Source organism: Globicephala melas, chromosome 5, assembly GCF_963455315.2.
Source record: "Globicephala melas chromosome 5, mGloMel1.2, whole genome shotgun sequence".
In the NCBI taxonomy this organism is placed as follows: Eukaryota; Metazoa; Chordata; class Mammalia; order Artiodactyla; family Delphinidae; genus Globicephala; species Globicephala melas.
The window spans coordinates 131,690,075-131,710,129 of NC_083318.1; the positions used below are offsets into that span (position 1 = coordinate 131,690,075).

The 20,055-nt window shown below is 41.6% G+C and overlaps 1 protein-coding gene across 7 annotated transcripts in view; it reads left to right on the plus strand.

The window, feature by feature from the left end:
- FAM13A (family with sequence similarity 13 member A) overlaps positions 1 to 20,055 on the plus strand; it is a 356,140-nt gene that overhangs the window by 253,436 nt on the left and 82,649 nt on the right. Inside the window, exon 1 of one of the 7 annotated variants that reach the window (XM_060299810.1) lies at positions 3,197 to 3,473. The exons of the other annotated variants lie outside the window; for them this stretch is intronic. Coding sequence (XP_060155793.1) covers positions 3,445 to 3,473 — 29 coding nt within the window. The 5' untranslated portion in view covers positions 3,197 to 3,444. Of the gene's footprint in view, positions 1 to 3,196; positions 3,474 to 20,055 lie in introns of those variants that run through there. 7 annotated transcript variants of the gene reach the window in all.

The following is a 20,055-nucleotide window of genomic DNA, read 5'->3' on the forward strand; positions in this document are numbered from 1 at the left end:
CGTGGTGGAGTCTGAAGTCCATTGGCATGGGGCGGAGGAGTAATTTCTGAGGCAGTGGGAGCAGCAGAGGTGGGCTTTGGGGAGCCTGTCAGGGGGAAGGGGAGGGAAATGGCGCTGCGTCACCAGAGGGTAGGACTGCTTTCAAGGCTGGGGGGCACTTATTCGGGTGCCTGTCGGAAGGGGGACAGATTTAAGGTGGAGGAGAGATGAGGCTTCTTCCTGAGGAAAGATAAAATGATGAGATCCAATACATGGATAAGAAATTTGAGTCCTATGAGTGGGGACATGTTCCCCTAGCCTAGGAAGAAGTCAAAAAGGAGGAGGCAAGGTGTGTGTGTGTTTGGAGGGGGCCGGGGGCGGTGGTTGTACTTCAACCCCTAATGCAAAGACGATCAAAGGCACTCACTCATATCTGATGATCTGGACTTTCTTAGTAAATTTAGGAGGCAGGGTAATTAGTGACCGAGAGAGATTGAGATTTGTGCCACTGGAGAAGGTCAGCAGTAGTTTCTGTGGGAAAGTGGTCAAAAATCAGTCAAAGACGACTACAGAGTTTGCCCCCAGAGTACTGAGGTTCAGGCCAAGATTAAATAACAGGAACTTTTAATCTACCCAGTCGCCAGGGTTCTGTGACTTCCTTTCGCAGTGTCTTAGCAGCCTGGCAGTAGGGCATGCAGCTGGCAGGATGCATACAGGGTGAAGAAGCAGAGGATGTTAGTGGACCTGTTTCGAGAAATAACTGAATGCTGAGGGAAGCCAGGAATGCACCTTTTTTAAAGTTGCACATTAGTTGGTCTGGGTGCAGGCTGTCCCTCTGCAGACAGGAACGGTCGGAGCTGAGTAGCTGAGGAGGGGGAATGGGGGAGGCAGGGGCAGGGCGGTTATGAGGGATGCACATCCGGGGGCTCGTGCGGAGGAAATGCAGGCAGGGGATCAGAGTCTGAGAAGCTGGAACCAGCAGGATTCAGGGAGTGGTGCTCTGCTGCCTGACAGTGAAGAACTGACGTGAGGATGTGGGACGTAGAGTAATAAAGCTATTCCAGTGATCGAGGACTCTGGCAGAGGGTGTAGTTGAAAGGAGGAGCTGCGGTCCAGGTACAAATTCAAAAATGATCATCAAGTCATGCCCCCCAAATCGACCAAAAACCAGAAAAAGGAGGAATTGTTATAAATAAATAATAGAGACTTGAAAAGGCAGCTAATTGCTGAGTTCTAGTGTTAGGCGATTTTCACAAATGACCACTGACATCTAACTACTAATATGGCATGTTAGAGGGATGTTGATAGCAAGACTTAAATTATCAGGAAATATATGTGGAATCAGATTTTAAATTTGAATGCCCCAGTTCATCAGTATTTTACCTCTAGTATGTATTGAATGTAAATTATAGTTTGGTTTAACGTATGTCTGAAATGCTGGGTCCCTTATTGTTGAACTCATATGTCTATTTTAGGCATGTGGTATTGTTGTGTTCATAAAATTAGAAAAGACAAAATATTATTTCTGTCATTTGAATTTTAACTATTTCTAAAAATACTTGTGAAATATTTTAAAAACTCATGTAGAATAGAGTAAGCACTATGCTATATAGCAGAGTTCTGAAGCAGACCGAGAAATTCTGAATCCAGTTTCTGTTCTGCCACTGACTTTCCATGTGAATTTGAAGAAATTACTTAATTTTCTAGTACCAAGTTTACTCATCAATAAAATAGATATTATGATATATAATAGTGATTTCCTAACTCAAGAAGTTAATTGAAGTGTTAAGCAAGATGTAAAGTTGCATTTTTGAAAGATAAAAAACTTAAGCAAATATATAGAATTAAGTTACTGTTGCTGGAGAATCCAAGTAGTATTTCTAAATCTAGAATCAAAACAAAAGAATATATTGACAACTTCAATTAAAGTAAGTTGTGGACTTAACTTCCATTGTTTTAAAAGGCTGATTTTAGTTACTGATATTCTATCATAATGTCTGAATATAAGTTTCAGGATGATTAATCCATTTTCATAAATATGATAGAGGATTTAGTCAGACAATGAAATATTTTTATTAGCATGTGTAGCAAAGGAGAGCAGACGCTTACAAAAGGACTTTTTGTGTTCTAAGTTCAGAATTATGAGTGATCTGTAAGAAATCTGGGAAAAAATACGGGGGAGAAGGATACTTTTTTGGTGGTACCAGCCCCCTCTGTTTCTGAATGGCATGGACTCTAGCTTTCTGCCCTTTTTTCTGCTAAAAGCTGTGCTCTGGGCTTTGTTGTAACTCTCGGCAAATCCTATGATATGAAAGAAATCCTATTAAAATATATTTTTACTATTGTTGTTGCAATGTTTGAAACCTCTGAATGAACAATTATGTTCCTAAAATAACACTTTAGTATTCCACACTGAAGAGGGAACTAAGGGAGAGCTGGATAATTAATAGGCATTTAGCAGACCTTATGAGAAATTGATTTGGTGTTACCTGTAAAAAAAAAAAAAAAAAAAAAAGATAAATAAATGACCAACCAACCAAAAAAAAATGCTGGTGATGTTCTTAGAGGAAAATGACTCTTTAAATAAACACATTCAATTTTATAAGGATAAACAGAAATTATCAGTTGAAATACTTCCGTGGGAATAGCCGTTTTGATCCCTTGAGACAGTGGGCAGTCCTAGGACGTGTGTTCTCCCCAGAAACGAGAGCTATGTGCCTTGGGAGATGTCACCAGTGACTAGTAACCACCGCAATGTAAACAGACATCAGCAGGAAATAAATACGGGTAGGGCGGGAGTCTAGAAGAATGCCTGTGTGCCTTCTAGAAAAGTGTCACGCCTTCCAATGCTAGTGGTTTGATTTTTTTTTTTTTTTTTTAAGGAAGAAAGGAGACTGAGCATAGCTCATGCCTTCTGTCACGGAAACCTTTCGTTTCGGAGGCAGTGTCTTTCCTTGACAAATGGATTTCCTTGCTGGCAGTCTCTGTGACGTTGAGAAGTGAAGGGACCCTTTGCTCTTGCTGCTGTTATTGGTTGCTTTCCCCAGACGGACAAGCCCGTCTGTGGAAGGGCTCAGAGGAGAGTTTCGAGTTACCAGAATTAGGCAAGCCCGCGAGGAGCTGCAGCAGCAGCAAAAGCAGCAGCGCCTTTAAGCCCTGCAGCAGCTGGTCCTCTGATTGGCTGGCTGCTTCAGCTGCTTCCCTGGAACAAAGGTCAGAGTGGACTGCGGTGGAAATGTGGAGAGGCAGCGATCGAATAGCACTGTAGCTCCGCTCGGAGAAGTTTGGAGGCTGGGAACAGCAGAACGCTGGCTGACTGCAGGGCAAGTTGCTTCTCCAGCGGTGAGCTGCAGCCTCACGCCCCCAGCCCAGCTCAGCCACTGCAGCCTGGCCCCCCTTATACAGACGCCCAGCTGGGCGCGGAAGAGACAGTTGTGAGGGTCCCTTGCAAATTTCCAGACAAGGATGGCTTGTGAAATCATGCCCCTGCAAAGGTAGTATGCTTTCCTATTTGGTTTCGTTCTTCTCTTCTGTATTTTCTGAATGTTCCAAAACCGTGTAACTTTGCCAATCCTTGGCATCTGTCAGTAGTGTGCTGCAAACTGTGTAGAGTTCCTTGGACGCAATGTGCTTCCCCAAGACCAGAGAAATGTAGCTGTTTGATCGCTTCTTTTGCTGACACTTATGCCCAGCATGTCATCTTCTTCACTCGATTAGTCTGTTCAGTTATTGCCTTCCTCGAATGAAAATAAATAGAAGAAAACAGCTTTGACAGCTGAAGAAAAACAGAAAGTGAAGAATCTATCGAGCAGGTTTAAAATAAAACTGAGTCAGCTTGTTAGAAATGTTGTGAAGCTGCGGTGAGCTCTAAGCTCATTTTGAAGGATGTCGACAGGCTAAAGACCTTTTAAAAATGCATCTTAGGAGCCCTGTCTGCTGGAGTTCAGACCTAGGCAAGGATTTTCTATCAATCAGTACTTTATAATACATGGACATAAACGTTAAGGTTATTATTTCCCCATGAATAATTCTAGATAGGTTTATTACACAGATGACATCTTTAAACAAAAAAAACTGCTCTGTAAGAATGATTAAGCGCAAGGCGTTGTCCTGTTCATTAATGATTGTAATATGGATTGTGGAGGGCGAGGTGGAAGAGTTATTATACCAATGCAGAAAAAGGTAAATTTAAACAAAAGGCTTGTTAAAAAGAACACTGCTGGTGAACTAATATGTGAGTAAGGTGTCCCGGAATGTTGAAGCTGGGAGTCACCTCCGTGGTGATGGAGTCCAGCCCTCCAGTTTCACAGCAGGAAAACTGAGGCTTGAAGGAAGTCTGAGTTTCCTAGGGTCGTGTTTTAGGATTTTTAGAATTACTTTTGCCAATCCTATTATTCTGTTTCAGCTGCACCTGCTCTACATGCAGTGACATTTGATTCCATGTAAATGCTTCCTTTAAGAAAACTGTTAGTGGAAGTGATTTTAAAAGTCAAATGGTGAATGTGGTTTATCTATAAGATTGAAAAAAACCTAGACAAAAAAATGAATTTTATTTTGAAAAACCATGCCACCAATATTTTACTGGATGTTCATGTTTTAACATGAAAATAAGGTATACAGAAATTGAGTGTTCGTTTGGAAAATGGTTCCTGCAGATGTACCCTGTGAGATAAAACGGTGTGGTTGTTTTCCTTTCACTGTAAGGACAAGTGCACTGTAATGGGAACTTGATGGGGGTGTCCCTAGACTTCCTTTTCTAAAATTGATAACCCAACCCAAGGGAGCACAGAGTGATTTATGAATAGATCTGAAATTTGTCTATATTAATTCAGTGGAAATGTCCACATGCTTGAAACTTGCGAGAGACTAAAAACTAATGTACACTTTTCGGAGTCTTCATTTGGTTTCCAGCTTTAAAGTTGGGACCCTGTTTTATCTTATAATGGTGTCAGTTCTTAAGTGTCTTAAGCAAGTCCTTTCTAGATAAGCATATTGGCTATTACTGAACTCTGTAATAAGCTGCTCTGTGATATAACCACTGTTAAGAAGCAAACAGATCTTTATTCAGCTAAAATATTGTTTAGAGAGTTAAGTTGAGGAAAGCTAAAATAGAATCAGCGTCATTTCCTCCGAAATTATTTTTCTCTGTTAGTCCTTAATAATACACCTACGTAAGAGGAGTCATTTGAATTTGCATTCACGACTGCTGATCAGTGCATTCACTGTCCCCCTGCTTCTGAGAGCTTCATTTGATGGGTCACCCTGCAGTCCTTAACTTCCAGCCTGTGCTTGCCTGTGATTATGTACCTCTTGAAGGCAAGGAACTGGTAGGTTTGTGGTGTTCACTTCGTTACGGATCTCTTGTGAATTTAAGCGCTTATGCAGAGCACTTTCCTGTTCCTATGCATGATTGCTGCTTCCGAGCCCAGTTCAACATTTTTGGCTAAGGATTTCTGTGACCCTCTAGTAAAGGTGACTGTTGCCAACTGCCCGCACTGTTATCCCGCCCGGAACAGGAAAGTTGCAGAGCCTCGTGGTGCACATGCCGGCTGATGGGATGAACGCTTTGCTCCATTCTCTTGAAGAGCACCGAGGGGCTAGAAACTGAATTAAAAGAGGGTGAGGGAAAGAATAGCTTTAAATACCAGTTAGAGAAGCTCATGCTCACTCATGTTTGTATTGAGCAGAGAGGCCAGTGCCTCTCATTCTTTAGGTGCATGAGAATTACCTAGGGACCTTGTTTTTAAAAATCCGCTTCTTCCTGCTGCCTTCCTTCCCTAGACTTACTGAATCTGAATCTGGGTGTGACAGGGAAAGTATCAACATTTTAACAGGCTTCCTGAAAGCAAATCTGGTACAAATGGTCCACGCAGAGAAACACTGATCTAAACTCCGGTTAATGAGTATAGCTTGTATAAAGCCATTGACAGCAGGTGTTAGGATGTAAGATGCTAACACTCTACTATTCAACATCCCCAAATAACATATTTAATAGCAGGACCTTACGTGAGGTGTCTCTGTCATAATTGGTGCTTTCATTTACTAGACGGTCGGTGTTACCTGTTAGAACAAAACATACTTACAGTGTTTTTTAATATTTTCTTTATGACCGAACACTACCCTGTACTGCCAGTAAATTAAGACACAACTCTGCTTCAGAGAGGTCACATGCTAGTGAGGATGCAGACACATTACCAGACAGTTACAATTACATTACTGTGGTGAATCCAGTAATGGAGGGTATAATTAGCATAATAATAGAGATGCACCTGCGTGGATAATGTTACCCTTCGTGACTTCATATAAGCATATGATCTTATTAGATGGCACGTTTGCATCTCAGTGTCTACTTAGCTTATAATTCCCATGAGTGACTTTTTAACCTTTCTTACCATGTTGTGAAAGTATGTAGAAGATAAATCTGTTACTGCTTATCTGTAACTAAGATGGGACTAACAGATGGGGTCGAAGGCTAAGAATGAAATAAGAACCTGGGTTCGCTTTAATGTATTTTGCTATCTGTTTACAACTTAATATAATTTGCAGACTTTCCCGGGTGGGAGTAACTATGCAGAAACTCATGATCTGTAGAAAAACTGCAGAGGCTGAATATTGAAAATGGGACCCTCTATAGAGTGAAGGACTCAGTTCTTAAAGTTCACTTCAAATGGCTTAAATTAACGATAGATCCTATATGTCTTTTGAGATGGTTCAATTATCCCAAATATTTTTAGAAATACTAAAATATTTGCACTGTATAGCATTATATGGATATTCTTGCCAACTGAAAAAGTTCTTCCAAAGAAATAAAATAATATAAATAAGTAGAGAACCTATATTAAGAATTGAAATAAATGTTTTTTTCTCAGGTATTAAATTTACCCTGTGTCACTAAAGAGATAGTATGTTTTATCAGACTCTAGGCTTTACTTAGACCTCAGACTCTTTGCATGATTCATATTCCATTGGCTTTTTTTTCCTTAGAGATCATGGATCTGTAGGTAAGGATCTCCATTTTATGTGTAGAAAGACTTCAGTAGGCTAAGAAAGAAAGTCTTCACTCACTCTTATGTCCATGACAAAACTCTCAACTTCACAGCAGGATTTTGATTTGCTAGAATAACTTTCAAATAGTCACTAACTCGTCTTCTATCCACAAAGACTAATGATGGAGGATGACGTTAAGAGCACTAGTGATTAATCTAGATTCCTTTGGTTTTAATGCATTGCCATCTGTTTTCACATGTTTAGCATCCCTTTTTTCCCTTGGTTTATTTATCAAAGTGGGAAACTGAGATGAACGATGTCAGTGTAACTCTTTTTCATTACTCTCCCTGGAAAATTATGATACTCAACATACATTATTGAATATTCATTTTATGATGGTGAAACACACCATACTTCTAAACTGCAATGGCTCTTTCAGAAGGTTTATGGCAACAGGATTAGTTAACGTGTATTAGTGATCCAGCATGGGAAAATTTCACGGAATCTTCTCATCAGCAGAATTCATCTGGTCTTTCTAAGCACGGGTTTTTAGAATGTCCTTCAGCAAACAAGTAAACACTGGGAACATGGGGATGATGTGGGATTTGACCAGGGAACAACCCAGGCAATGATGGTCCTGCTTGTGAGTCTTCTGGGTGATGTTAGAGAGCCCTCTACTGCTTGTGGTGGTGACGCCTTCAGTTCATTTAGCTCTTAAACCCGCGTTATTCCGAACTTGTTGGCACTTTGATAGCACTCCCTGCCCTCCCCCCCTCCACAAACACAGTCTAAAAGGGAGTGAAAAGCTGCCTCGCCTCAAGTCTGGGTTAACCCTTCTGGGGTTGAATATCTGAACTTAGACTCGTCACCAGTGTGGTCTGTATTTGGTAGTAACAAGAATCATTGAGAACAAGACAGACCTCTGTGGGCTCTACGCTCATGTGATGGTGGCAGTACCTCTGGAGTTGAAATATTTGCTAATTACTCCAGATAAAGAAGATAGTCTGAACTAAGGTTCATACCTCAGTTAAGGATACCTTCGTACCTTACTTAAGGATATTCTTAAATTTTACAGAGATCACCCTGTCTAAGCCACTGAAAGAAGGAGAGGCGTTAGAGAGTCAGCACTAAACAGTGGGGAAAGCGATGGAAAGATAATAAACTTGCCGTCAAGAAACATATCCAGACACTGACAGCTAATTAGCCGTGTGAATTTGGGCAGGTCATCTTCCTCACCTATAAAAGGGGACAGTAATACCTACTGCACTTACTTAGAGGAGAAATTCTATAGTTAAAGAATAGTATAGTTCTTTGTAAGTGGTAACTCTTCACATGTAACGAGTAGTAGCATATTGCTTTCCTTCTGATTTTGTTACTCTTACACTTGCATTATCTTTCAGTTCCTTGAAGCAAGAGTGCTTTACACGTAAGGTGATGCTCTACCGTTGCATTGTATTGGATGAGTAGTAGAAAGCGACCTAAAGCATGATTTGTGGGAAGTGCCGCTGCAAATACCATAGAATCAAATTCCTTGAAACTCTCAAAACTTTTTACCCTGTTTTTCCTGTAATACTTATATATTTATGTGATGATAGAATGAACTGCCAAAAAATAGTTTGTACTATATGAAACCTTTTAAAAGCACGATTTATTCTTCCCTTAACAAGAACCAGAAATAACTTCTTCAGTAATAGCTTTATTGATATAATTTACATACCGTGCACCTCACCTACTTAAAGTATACAATTCAATGGTTATTAGTACAGTCACAAGGTTATGCAACCATCACTGACAGTCAGTTTTAGAATATTTTTCTCACCCAAAAAGAAACCCTGTGCTCTTTAGCTCTCAATCCCTACTGTGGGCTGAATGTTTGTGCCCCTCAAAATTCATATGCTGAAGCTTTAATCCCCAGTGTGATGGTATTTGGAGGTGGGACCTTTGGGAGGTAAGTAGATTTGGATGAGGCCGTAGAGGTGGAGCTCCCAAGATAGGATTGGTGCCCTTACAAGGAGACGAAAGGACCAGAGCACAGTCTCCCCACCCACCCCCATCCATGGAGGTACAGCAAGAAGGTGGAAATCTGCAAGCCAGGGAGAGCTCTCACCAGAACCTGCCATGCTGGCACCCTGATCTCAGACTTCCAATCTTTGGAACTGTGAGAAGTAAATGTTTCTGTTGTTGAAGCCACCCAACCTGTGGTATGTTGTTATAGCAGCCCAGACTGACCAAAGCCACCCTCAAGCCCCCTATCCCAGCTCTAGGCAACCACGAATCTACTTTCTGTCTCTATAGACTCGCCTTTTCTAGATACTACATTATAACAGATCATCAAGAAGCCAGATGTGGAAACTGATTTTATTTCTTGCATAAAAAAGATATATTGATGGGAAATAGTGGGGACGCGGGTAGTAAAAAGAAATAGTAGGAAGCCCTAGAAGTTGATTTTTTTAAAGTAAGTGACCCCAGTAAAAGAAATAAAAATACTGGGTGAGGGGAGAGGGAGGGGACACAGGATACATTCTATGAAAACCTTTTAAGGTTTGGGGTCAGGAAAACATGGCATCTTCTCATCAAATATAAGAATAAAAATCAGAACACTTGAACTTCATAGAAATAAAAATGAAGAACTGAACTGCTTTTCTCAGATCACATTGAATGGAACCAAAACACTAGAAAAAGTTAAGTAGGGTTCAGGAAAAGCTTAAGATGATACCTCAGTAGTTTTGCTGTCAGCAAAATGACGATGGGAAGAAACATAACTTCGCTGTCTAGGTTAAAATGGCCCCTGAAACTAAAATTAGGAACCAAAAGCCAGCCAGAGGAGACCATTGATAAACTCTGCTGTGTTTTTGTAAGGGACTCTCCTTCATTTTCAACTCCTTGACTTGGTGAAAACTCAAGTGCCTGCCTCTGTGTGCGTGCGTGCGTGCATGTGTGTGTGCGTGTGTGTCTGTCTCTGTGTCTTTCTCAGTTCCTCTAGTGCCGCCGCCTGGCACACCCCTGCAGTGCTTCCTCACGCCTTCACACATCCTCTGCCTTTGTTGGAGAACTTTTCTCCTGTCCATTATCTTTTTCCAGTGTGACCCGCACAATTCGCTCCCAGTGTCACTTATGTCCCCTAAGCTCCCCTAACTTGCGGGTCTGCACCGAGCTTCTGACTGACTTCAAGGTCTGGAGCTCTGGCTTCCACAGACCCGAGATTCAGGATGTGAATCTCAGCCCCACCTGGCTCCGTGACCTTCCACCAGTTGCTTAACCTTTCTAAAACTTACTTTTCTTCTTTGAAAAAGCTGGTGAGTAATACCTTCCTCCAAAGATGTCACTGAGGATTGAGTGAGATGATGTACATGAAGTTCTCAGCCCAAAGCCTGGCTTATTAGGGAGAGCTCTCAGTACGCGGTAGCTCTGAATCCCTTTTCTTATGAAAATGGGCAAATGTCAAGTTTCTGTTTCTCGGCTGGCCTATACATTCTGGGAAGGTTGAGCCCATATCTTAATAGCCTGTGTATCTCCAGCCCCTCTCATAGGCTCTGATAAGTAGTAGACACTCAAAAAAGGCTGAATGAGCACTGGCCCGTGGTTTGGGAAGCTCACAGAGCTCAAGCCTGGGTGGACATCAACCTTTGTACACTCGCCGGTCACTCGTCCTCCTGCAAACCAGTGTAAAATCATGGCAGTGCAGATACACGTCCTTGACTCCTCGTTCTGTGCAGAGCCCTCCTGTGGCAGGGGGAGGGTTCACTGGCTGGAAGGTGACAGGCGAATTCGCATTGCTTTCGGCACAGTTCTGTCTGCCTCAAGAAATGGGGAAATTATATACCTGCCATTAAGAATGTTATAATAAAGGGAATAATTGAAAGAATTTAGTAAAAAAAACAATTTCCTGTTTCCTTCTTCCCTTCTGCACGTATCCCCCTGTTCTTTTGCTTTTGTTTCAGTATCTGAAGATTAGAAAGCATTTTAACTGCCTTGCTAATGTTCCAAAAATATTCTCTTATCCACTCATATCAACCCCCTCAAAAAGAAAGTTACTGTGTTCTTACATTCTAAACTGCTGCCTCCCTGAGGCGGTATTGCTATGTCTATAATAATGATACACATCAGTTTGCTGAACAAGAATCTCAAAAACAAATCAGAGCTTCCAGCTGCATTGAAAATAGTTTTGTGACTAAACCAAAAATTTCTTTAAGCTCCACCCAAACCTTTGGGTTTGCAATGAAGTAAAAAAAAATTTTCTTTTCCTGCTCTCAAGCCAGAACAAACAGATAGAGTGTGTGGCAAGGCCATATGCAAACATTGCCTTGCCTGAACAAATCCTTTTCTGGGCACACTGTACCCTACGGAAAGCACAGGGTTTAGATTACTGGCACAATGGCGGAGCTGCCCCTCTGTGCAGTGGGAGAAAATTAATTTTCTTTTCTAAATAAGGGTGGGAGAAAACCCATGGCACAGTTGCACTTCCATTAAGTTTGGAATCGCAGGGAAGAAGATAACTTAAACTAATCAACATACAACTCTCTGAGAATGCTTCCAGCTGGCAAAATTAATTTTACAAATTATATGTTTTAAAAATATGCAATCACACGGTAGTGTCAGCACTCAGCATGGTCTTGATGGTGCTGACTATTCCACAGCCACTGACTGAGCACCCGGAATGTACCTTGCTAGGTGCTGGTGGGACAAACGTAAAGACAAATCCAGGAGGTGAGGCAAGCATCCGAACTCGGGAACTTCAGCGTCTCTTGCTAAGCACTGGCTCATGGCTGTGAACAGTGTCCGGGAGCCTGGAGGGAGGAGCCACTCCCCTCTCCAGGGTGATGGAGATGGCATCCCAGATTAGATGACATTTGAGCTGAGAGATGAAGTATTTACCAGGCAGAGAGAGGTGGTGAAAGCATTTAAGATAGAGGGAACAGCACGTACAGACAGAGTTATGAAAGTGCAGTGAGAGGTCGACAGAGGCTCACTGCCCTGAGATTGGGAGGACTCTTGTGCGCCAGGTTCAGACATCTGGATTTTACCCCAAAGACAAAGGGGAAGCAGGGAGGCTTTTAGGTTAGGGGGATAAATCTGGTGGGGGTATTAAGGGTAAACTGCTCTGGATGGCAGGGAAAAAGAGTACCGCCCCTCTGAAAGACTACGGCAGTGGAAATGGAAAGGAAAGATCAGATTCAGAAGACTTGCCTCTTTCTGAGATGAAATCAACACAGTCTGGTGATTGACCACGTGGGGGGGTAAGGGATAAACTTTTTTTTTTTTTAAGGAGAGCAGTTGGCCTGTTAATACAACTTAAATATTGTAACAGGCATGAGGATTCTGTCCTGTGACTTCTAAACACATCTCCAGCCAGGATTCCCTGTAAAGTGGAATGTGAGGCTCTTGGCTGTGTCAGCCAGTCCACAGGTAGTAATAGTTTCCTGTTGACCTTCTCACTGTAGGGAAAGATACACAAGAGGTAGAAGGTGAAGCAATCCCACCCCTCCTTGCTTAAAACTTGACTCCCCTTCCCTGACAAGCGCACACCCTCACCACCCCCTCCAACTCCCTAGAGATTGAAAGGTGGTCATCAGAAGGGCATCCACGGGTAGAGCTAGCTGGGTAGAGGGACTGAATTAGAATGAGATGGTCCCTGGTTCCCTCCAAGTATAATAGTTCTTTGACTTGAAGAGACCAAAATATAGGTGATAAAGAATGCTGTGGTCACAAAGTAAGGAGGAATCGAAAAAAACAAAAACAAAAACAGGGGTCCCTGAGTCTCCTTGACACCATCCTGTGGTATAAGCAGGAAAAGAATATTTTAAAGAGACTTGGATAGAGACACAGATGTACAGAACAGAAGTATGGACACCAAGGGGGGAAAGCGGGGATGGGGCTGGTGGTGGGATGAATTGGGAGATTGGGATTGACATGTATACACTGATGTGTATAAAATGGATGACTAGTAAGAACCTGCTGTATAAAAAATAAATAACATTCAAAAAATATATAAATAAATAAATGAAATGAAATAAAATTTTAAAAAAAAGAGAGAGAGAGAGACCTGGAAATCCTCTGTCAGCTCCACCACGGTCATCTAGAACGACATTCTCACGCCCATTGCTGGGCATATCTGGACCCGCTTCCTCTCTGATTTTCTGTGCCATCCACGCTCAACAAAATCTGTACTTCTTTGGCCCAGAGCTCATTCTGGCAGTGGGGCAGAGAAGAAAAGTGTTTGTTCTCTGTCCTATGAGAACATAGATCTTAATTCAGCAACATTCACTGAGTATTAATTACACATCAAGCCAGGGAGATGTGTTTTTAGCATAGCGTTTTTCACCTGTGGGTCATGACCTGTTGGTGGTCGTAAAACCAATTGAGCAGGTTGTGACCAGTGTTTTATATAAAGCAAAGTATAACAAAATAGAAAACATCCAAAGTAAGAATAATTTTATGAAATGTGTCCCTTTTATGTGTCTGTGTACTACATATCATGATGTAAAATGTGTTTCTAACTGGATCGTGGCCAACGTTTTTCAAAACACTGACTCTGGACTGCTTACTGACGATAGTTTATTTGAACAAGAGGTTAGTACAGGCCTGGAAATCGAATCCTCGTGTCAGTGTGGGAAATCCGTTCTAGTCTTAGCATCGCTACAAATGAATTTCCAGAGCACAACCTTTACATAAGATGGAGACACTTTTGTCAGGTTTTAATTCCGGATTTGGGAAAAAAACATTTTTTTAGTAGATATATTAGTTTCCTAGCACAGCTGTGACGAAGTACCACAAACAGCGTAGCCCAGAAAACCAGCAATTTCTTTTTTTTTTTTTTTTTTTTTTTTTTGCGGTACGCGGGCCTCTCACTGTTGCGGCCTCTCCCATTGCGGAGCACAGGCTCCAGACGCGCAGGCTCAGCGGCCATGGCTCACGGGCGCAGCCGCTCCGTGGCATGTGGGATCTTCCCGGACCGGGGCACGAACCCGTGTCCCCTGCATCGGCAGGCGGACTCTCAACCACTGCGCCACCAGGGAAGCCCAACCAGCAATTTCTTGTCTCACAGTTCTGGAGGCCAGAAGTCCCAAATTTACACGTTGGCTAGGGCTGTGCTCCCTCTAAACACCCTGGGGAATGAGTTGTCCCCTGCCTCTCTCCTCGCTTCCTGGAGATCTTGGCTTGTGGCAACACAATTCCAGTCTTCACAGCTTGTGCTCCCTGTGTGCAAATATCCTGTTGATAAGAGCGCTGGTCATATTGAATTAGGGCCCACTACGGTAACTTCACGTTAACTTGGTCACCTCTATGAAGACTGTATTTGCAAATAAGATCACATCCTGAGTTTCTGGGGGTCAGGGCTTCAGCGTGTCTTTTTGCAGGGACACAATTCATCCCCTAACTATATTTCAAATTTCTACTAAGCAATCAGGAAAATGGTAGAAATACTTTCCTGTCTTATTGGGGGGAAAGCTGTAAATGTTTGGAAGTCTTCTGGTTGGTTTTGCTTCCGAAGTGTAATACCTCTTGGTGTTAGCTAAACTTTCTAGTCCTGTGAACATTAACATTTCAGCTTATTGCATTACCCTTTGGTCAGGAAAACATATTTGCTCTTGAACTTCAATGGTTTGTTTTTATTTCTACTGACAGCTAGGTGTTGCATTCTTAGTTACAACATACAAATAATAAAACTGGAAACAAAGTTGCTTGGGTTTATAGTAAAGAAGTATACATCCATCTACAAGAATGCCCCCTGAAATTACAGGGGCAAATACTTAGCTGTGAACTGATCTGTTTTCCAAAACTGACTTGTTTTCCAAAAGGAACAGGGAGATTGTTTTCTCCCGTGTTCCTGAATGGAGCTGAACCAAAAATCTGAACAGCAGAACGCCAGCTGCTACATCACACCCCAAATGGAGCGGTATAAATGCTATAAATGGAGGGTTATGAATGTTAATGCCTGAGACTGTGGATAAATCAAAAGGCTCCAGTGTGGTACTTTATAGTTTGCAGAGGAAGGAAGGAAAGAAAATGTGCTAATTCCACTCACCTCATCGTCCTCCAAGAAAATTCATCTATGAAAATTCTTCCACTTAGTACATTCTGTTGCAACGTGAGGGAGGAACCTGAATTCCAGAGAAAATGTTTACTTAATACTTTAAATTTTGTCCTTTCACTTGGCCCTCCCTTTCTCTCTCCCCCTGGCTGTTTGTGGTTTGTTTGTTTGTTTGTTTGTATTTAAGCCCCAGTAGATGTTTTTTCGAGTTTCTTCAATGAATGGAACCTAATCCTTAGCCTTTCCCTATTTTGCTGTACTTTTCAGTTCCCAAGGGACACTTACAAACTATTTCTCCTAGCTCAGATCACTTGAAAATGGAAAGTATGTAGCCCAATATGCAGATTATGTTAATTTGCGGGTAGCCAGCCACATTAACCAATTAGAAAGTTGGACTAATTGGAACATTTATCAGGACAGTTCAAAAGGGAATTGAATGGAATGGTGGTTTGATCCAGTAACTGAGCGTCCGTTCTGAATACCTCAGGCTGGGAATTCTCCCAAGAGTATTTGGTTTTTCTTAGACACAGAAAACGCCATGCTTTTCACAATTTCGGTGAGCTTGCTGTGTAATTAAATTGATAGGGATTGCATTCTGTGGCTTCAGTTTAGACACGAGTGCAGCTCAGGAAGAGATTGTGAGTCTAGGTGTCATCCATTCCTGTGCCTTTATGTTCAACCAATGTTGAACCACATAAAAAGATAAGTTAGTGCAGCACAGGGAACGGTACTCAATATTCTGTAATAACCTATATGGGAAAAGGATCTGAAAAAGAATGAATATATGTATATGTGTAACTGAATTACTTTGCCGTAGGCCTGAAGCTAACACAACATTGTAAATCAATTAAACGCCAATATAAAATAAAAATTAAATTAAAAAAAAAGGTAAGTTAGGCCCCCACTAAAACCCTCCAGTCTGTTATTGCCCTTCTCAGTTGTAGCTTCTTAGATTTGGACTGTTACTTGGGTCTATTTGATAAATGTCCTTCCCACAGGTAGCTGTTTTGAGAGCCTGTAACACCCCACGTCTGAGGACATTAGGCACCCAGCGGCCTGACATACATGAGGTGATTGCCCAAATCTCTCAGTGTATTTAAATTAAAAAAAAAAAAAAAAAAAGGCAAACTAATTAGCTACTTAAACTTGGCTATTATTCTGAGTCAGCAAACAGGAAATAATTAAAACACTGGGTTTATACTAGTAACCAAGGAGGAAACTGAATGAATTCCAGGTTGTTACGGTTTGTCATTGGCTTCATTGCATGACACGCACTCCCCTCTTCATTCACAGTACATGTGCTTATTTTTAAAAATTGCAAGTAAATCTGAATTAATTCTCAATTTAAAATTTAGGGAAAAAATTACAACTCAGTTAATATCATTGGACATGTCTGAGATTGATGTAAAGCTAGGAACAGGCATAAATATCTCTATAAATAGGTGTTTGGGGACATATAATAATAGTCCAATATTCATTTTGCACAGAGGTAGAAATGGTGATATTTTCAGATGTTTTGCATTCCAGTGTGTAAATTTTATGGAAAAGTTTCTTTGTTCTATTTGGAAGAATTGTCCTTGGCCATTTTTCCTTCAAATTGCCTGTAAAGTCAATGCATAAAATTGATTTTTAGAATTAATTGACTTAATCAATTTGAAATCCATGCTTTAGTTGTTTCATAATTTATACTGTTGTCAAGATTACATTACTAAACCCCGGGCAAGGGTACTTTTATGAAAGGGAAAAAAGAAATAGGCTAATTAAGTGTCAAAATTAATTATTTACCCTCGTTTTCTTTTCAAATTACATTGTTCTTCTTGGGTACTGTGCATAGATTGCTGCCCTGTTGACCGCTACTGAGTAAGCAAATCTGCTGAGTCTGTTTCATTTCATTTAAATAACAGTGCTTACATTTTCTTTTTTGGAACACTTATAACTGCTCAGAATTCAGGGACATATCCAAATTAAGAATTTCTGATTTTTGTCTTTCATTGACAAATTTACCTTATACAAATGCAGCCTGAAAAATATTTGCTCATGATTAAAAACTTGTGTTTCTATCGAGACATTCTTGACATAGTGCCAATACATGTTAATAAATTAATCACCTTGTACACACCATCAGGCATAATGCATTGTGAATAGACTTTGACTAAGGTCGGTGTAGAGTTGCCATAATCAGAAGCATGACATGGAGCTTATAAATTATAAAGTCCACAAGATCTTGTGCCAGAATGAGGACATTCACTCCAGAATATTTTGATAAGTTAAAATTGAAGGCAAGGTAGTAAACAACAAAAGTGTGTTTGTTGTCTGCACATCACTAGCTGTGTGACCTGGTTAAGTTGTGTGCCCTCTCTGAGCCTGCTGCTCTCAAGGGAGGGGCAAGTACCAGGGAGGGTTTTTATGAGGATTTACGTGAGATAATTAATGTCAAGCACCTGATGGTACCTGGCTGATGAATAAGTGTCTGAGGGAGAGAAGGTGTAAAGAGAGAAAAGATTGATTTTGATTGCCTCTGTTGGCTACAAGGAAATTTTCAGGCACACACAAAAAGTGTTAGCCAAAGCACATGAACAGCTGTGTTCAGAACTCTGTACCCTTAAATCATCTCCCAAAGCACTCCTGATTTCTAAGAAAACCAACCATATTGCTAATTGAACGTTCACTAAAGTACCCTTGTTAATTTTCATTATAATTTGTTACATGTTAGAGTTAAGGATCTGTTCTGGGCAAAAAAGTATTTAGCGCAGTGCTCATTTTATAACCCTTGTGTGGCCCAAATCTTGGCTCCCTGTACACCGATGCCGAAATGAGATACAGAGACGGTTTTGGAGGAGAAAGAAAGGGTGGGTTTATTCTTTGCCAGGCAAAGAGGGGAACACAGCAGGCTAGCACCTCAAGAACTGTGCCCCCTCCCTGGGGCATAGGGAGAGGTCAGGGCTCGTGGTCGGGGGTGTGCAATAAGGATGGAGGCAGTAACAGTCCTGCATTCTTCTTTCTTTTGCAGAGTTTCGAAAGGGTGGGGTTGCTGACGGGATTAGGGTGTGTGCAGGGTCTCAGGTGGTCCGTCTGCTGATCTTGATGAGTTTCTCTGGTCCCTTTAATCTCGCCTCACGTGGTTTCGTGGCAGTTCCTCCCTTGATTTGCAACTGTTCGAATCTGCCCTTTGGAACTCAGGGAAGGTCATGGAGGCTGGAGTCTTGCCTACAAGGAATGGGGAACAGAAAGGCCTCTGTGCCTGGGAGCCCCATGGGCTCCGCTCGGTTTCACATGGAGGCAATGTTCCCATAATGGTAAAATCATTATAGGTTTTTTGTTGCAGCCTCTTTGCACAGTGTTGGTCACACTTAGTACTCTTTGACACTGAACCCTCGATTAGGAAACAAACCCAATTCTAACGTGTTTATAATTTGTTCAGTGTTTTCAAGGACTGTGTTGAAGTCAAATGTGTAAGCCCCTCGTATCAGTCTGGCTTAAAGTAGTCACTACTGTAATAGCGCTGCTCTAGGTGGTTTCTTCCCAAGACACGTGGACAGTTCCCAGGTGTTAGTGCCTGTAACTTGTCAAGCTTTGCCTTCAGCCCATTAACATTATAGAGTCAAGAATAAAACTGATCTGTCACTTACCTTTCACTTGGGAAGAATTGGCACAATCAGTTACAAACAAAATCTTTGGCAAGATAAACACTAGAATAGTTAAGCGATATTGACATTGGAAACCAAAATCATGAGAGAGTGACAAATAGTATGCCATATTTTTTTTTTTTTTTTTTTGCGGTACACGGGCCTCTCACTGTGTGGCCTCTCCCGTTGTGGAGCACAGGCTCCGGACGCGCAGGCTCAGCGGCCATGGCTCACGGGCCCAGCTGCTCCGCGGCATGTGGGATCTTCCCGGACCGGGGCACGAACCCGTGTCCCCTGCATCGGCAGGCAGACTCTCAACCACTGCGCCACCAGGGAAGCCCCAGTATGCCATATTTTATGTGCCGTCTTACAACTAAAATGTTAAAACCTTTTCAACTTCCAGGACAGGGTTGTGTGCGTGTGTGTGTGTGTGTGTGTGTCTTACACTATAACTTGTAATAAGATTTTTGGTGATTGCCAGGATAATATTACCAACTGAAGCAAATTTTTCTCTTTTCATCAATGTTCCTTGTGGTATACCACAGGGGTACAAGAAGAAAATATTAGCGCTTCTTAATTTTATCTGATACTTCACATTTCTACTTTTATCTGTTTAATGATGCACATAATTAACATAAATAGATACTCAGTCATATATTAAGGGGAGTAGCTGCTTAAAAGCAAATTTTTATATGAGTGTGTAATCAAAAATGTTCAAAGACCACTCCAGTAGACACTGAAGGGGAGAGACTCATTCATTGATTCGAGGTCATTTATCAGAAGAAAAAAACATGTAGAAGAAAGGAAAAATATTTTACTATAGTATATATTTTATATTTTTAATTAAATATTTTTATATTAAGCTTCGTATTGCTTCAGTGCTGTTTGAGGAACTTAAACTATTTTTTTTTGGCTGCGTTGCATCTTCATTGCTGTACACGAGCTTTCTCTAGTTGAGGCGAGCGGAGGCTACTCTTCATTTTGGTGTGCGGGCTTCTCATTGCGGTGGTTTCTCTTGTTGTGGAGCACAGGCTTCAGTAGTTGCAGCATGTGGGCTCAGTAGCTGTGGCTCAGGGGTCTAAAGCGCAGGCTCAGTAGTTGTGGCGCACAGGCTTCATTGCTCCGCGGCACGTGGGATCTTCCTGGACCGGGTATTGAACCATGTCCCCTGCATTGGCAGGCGGATTCTTAAGCACTGCGCCACCAGGGAAGTCCCTTAAACTATTCTTTATAGTTTCATTTGTGTCCTTTCATGTTATTCACCCTCATTAATACTGTGCGTAACTATAGGCGACAAAGAGCATGAGTGTTGTTTACTGATGCCCTAGCATTTCATTGCTAGGGCAGCATACACTTAACAGGAGTATTTTGTTGGCTGTCTTACTTTCATCATCATGTTAATGAGTTGTAATTAGCTTTATTGAGATAATT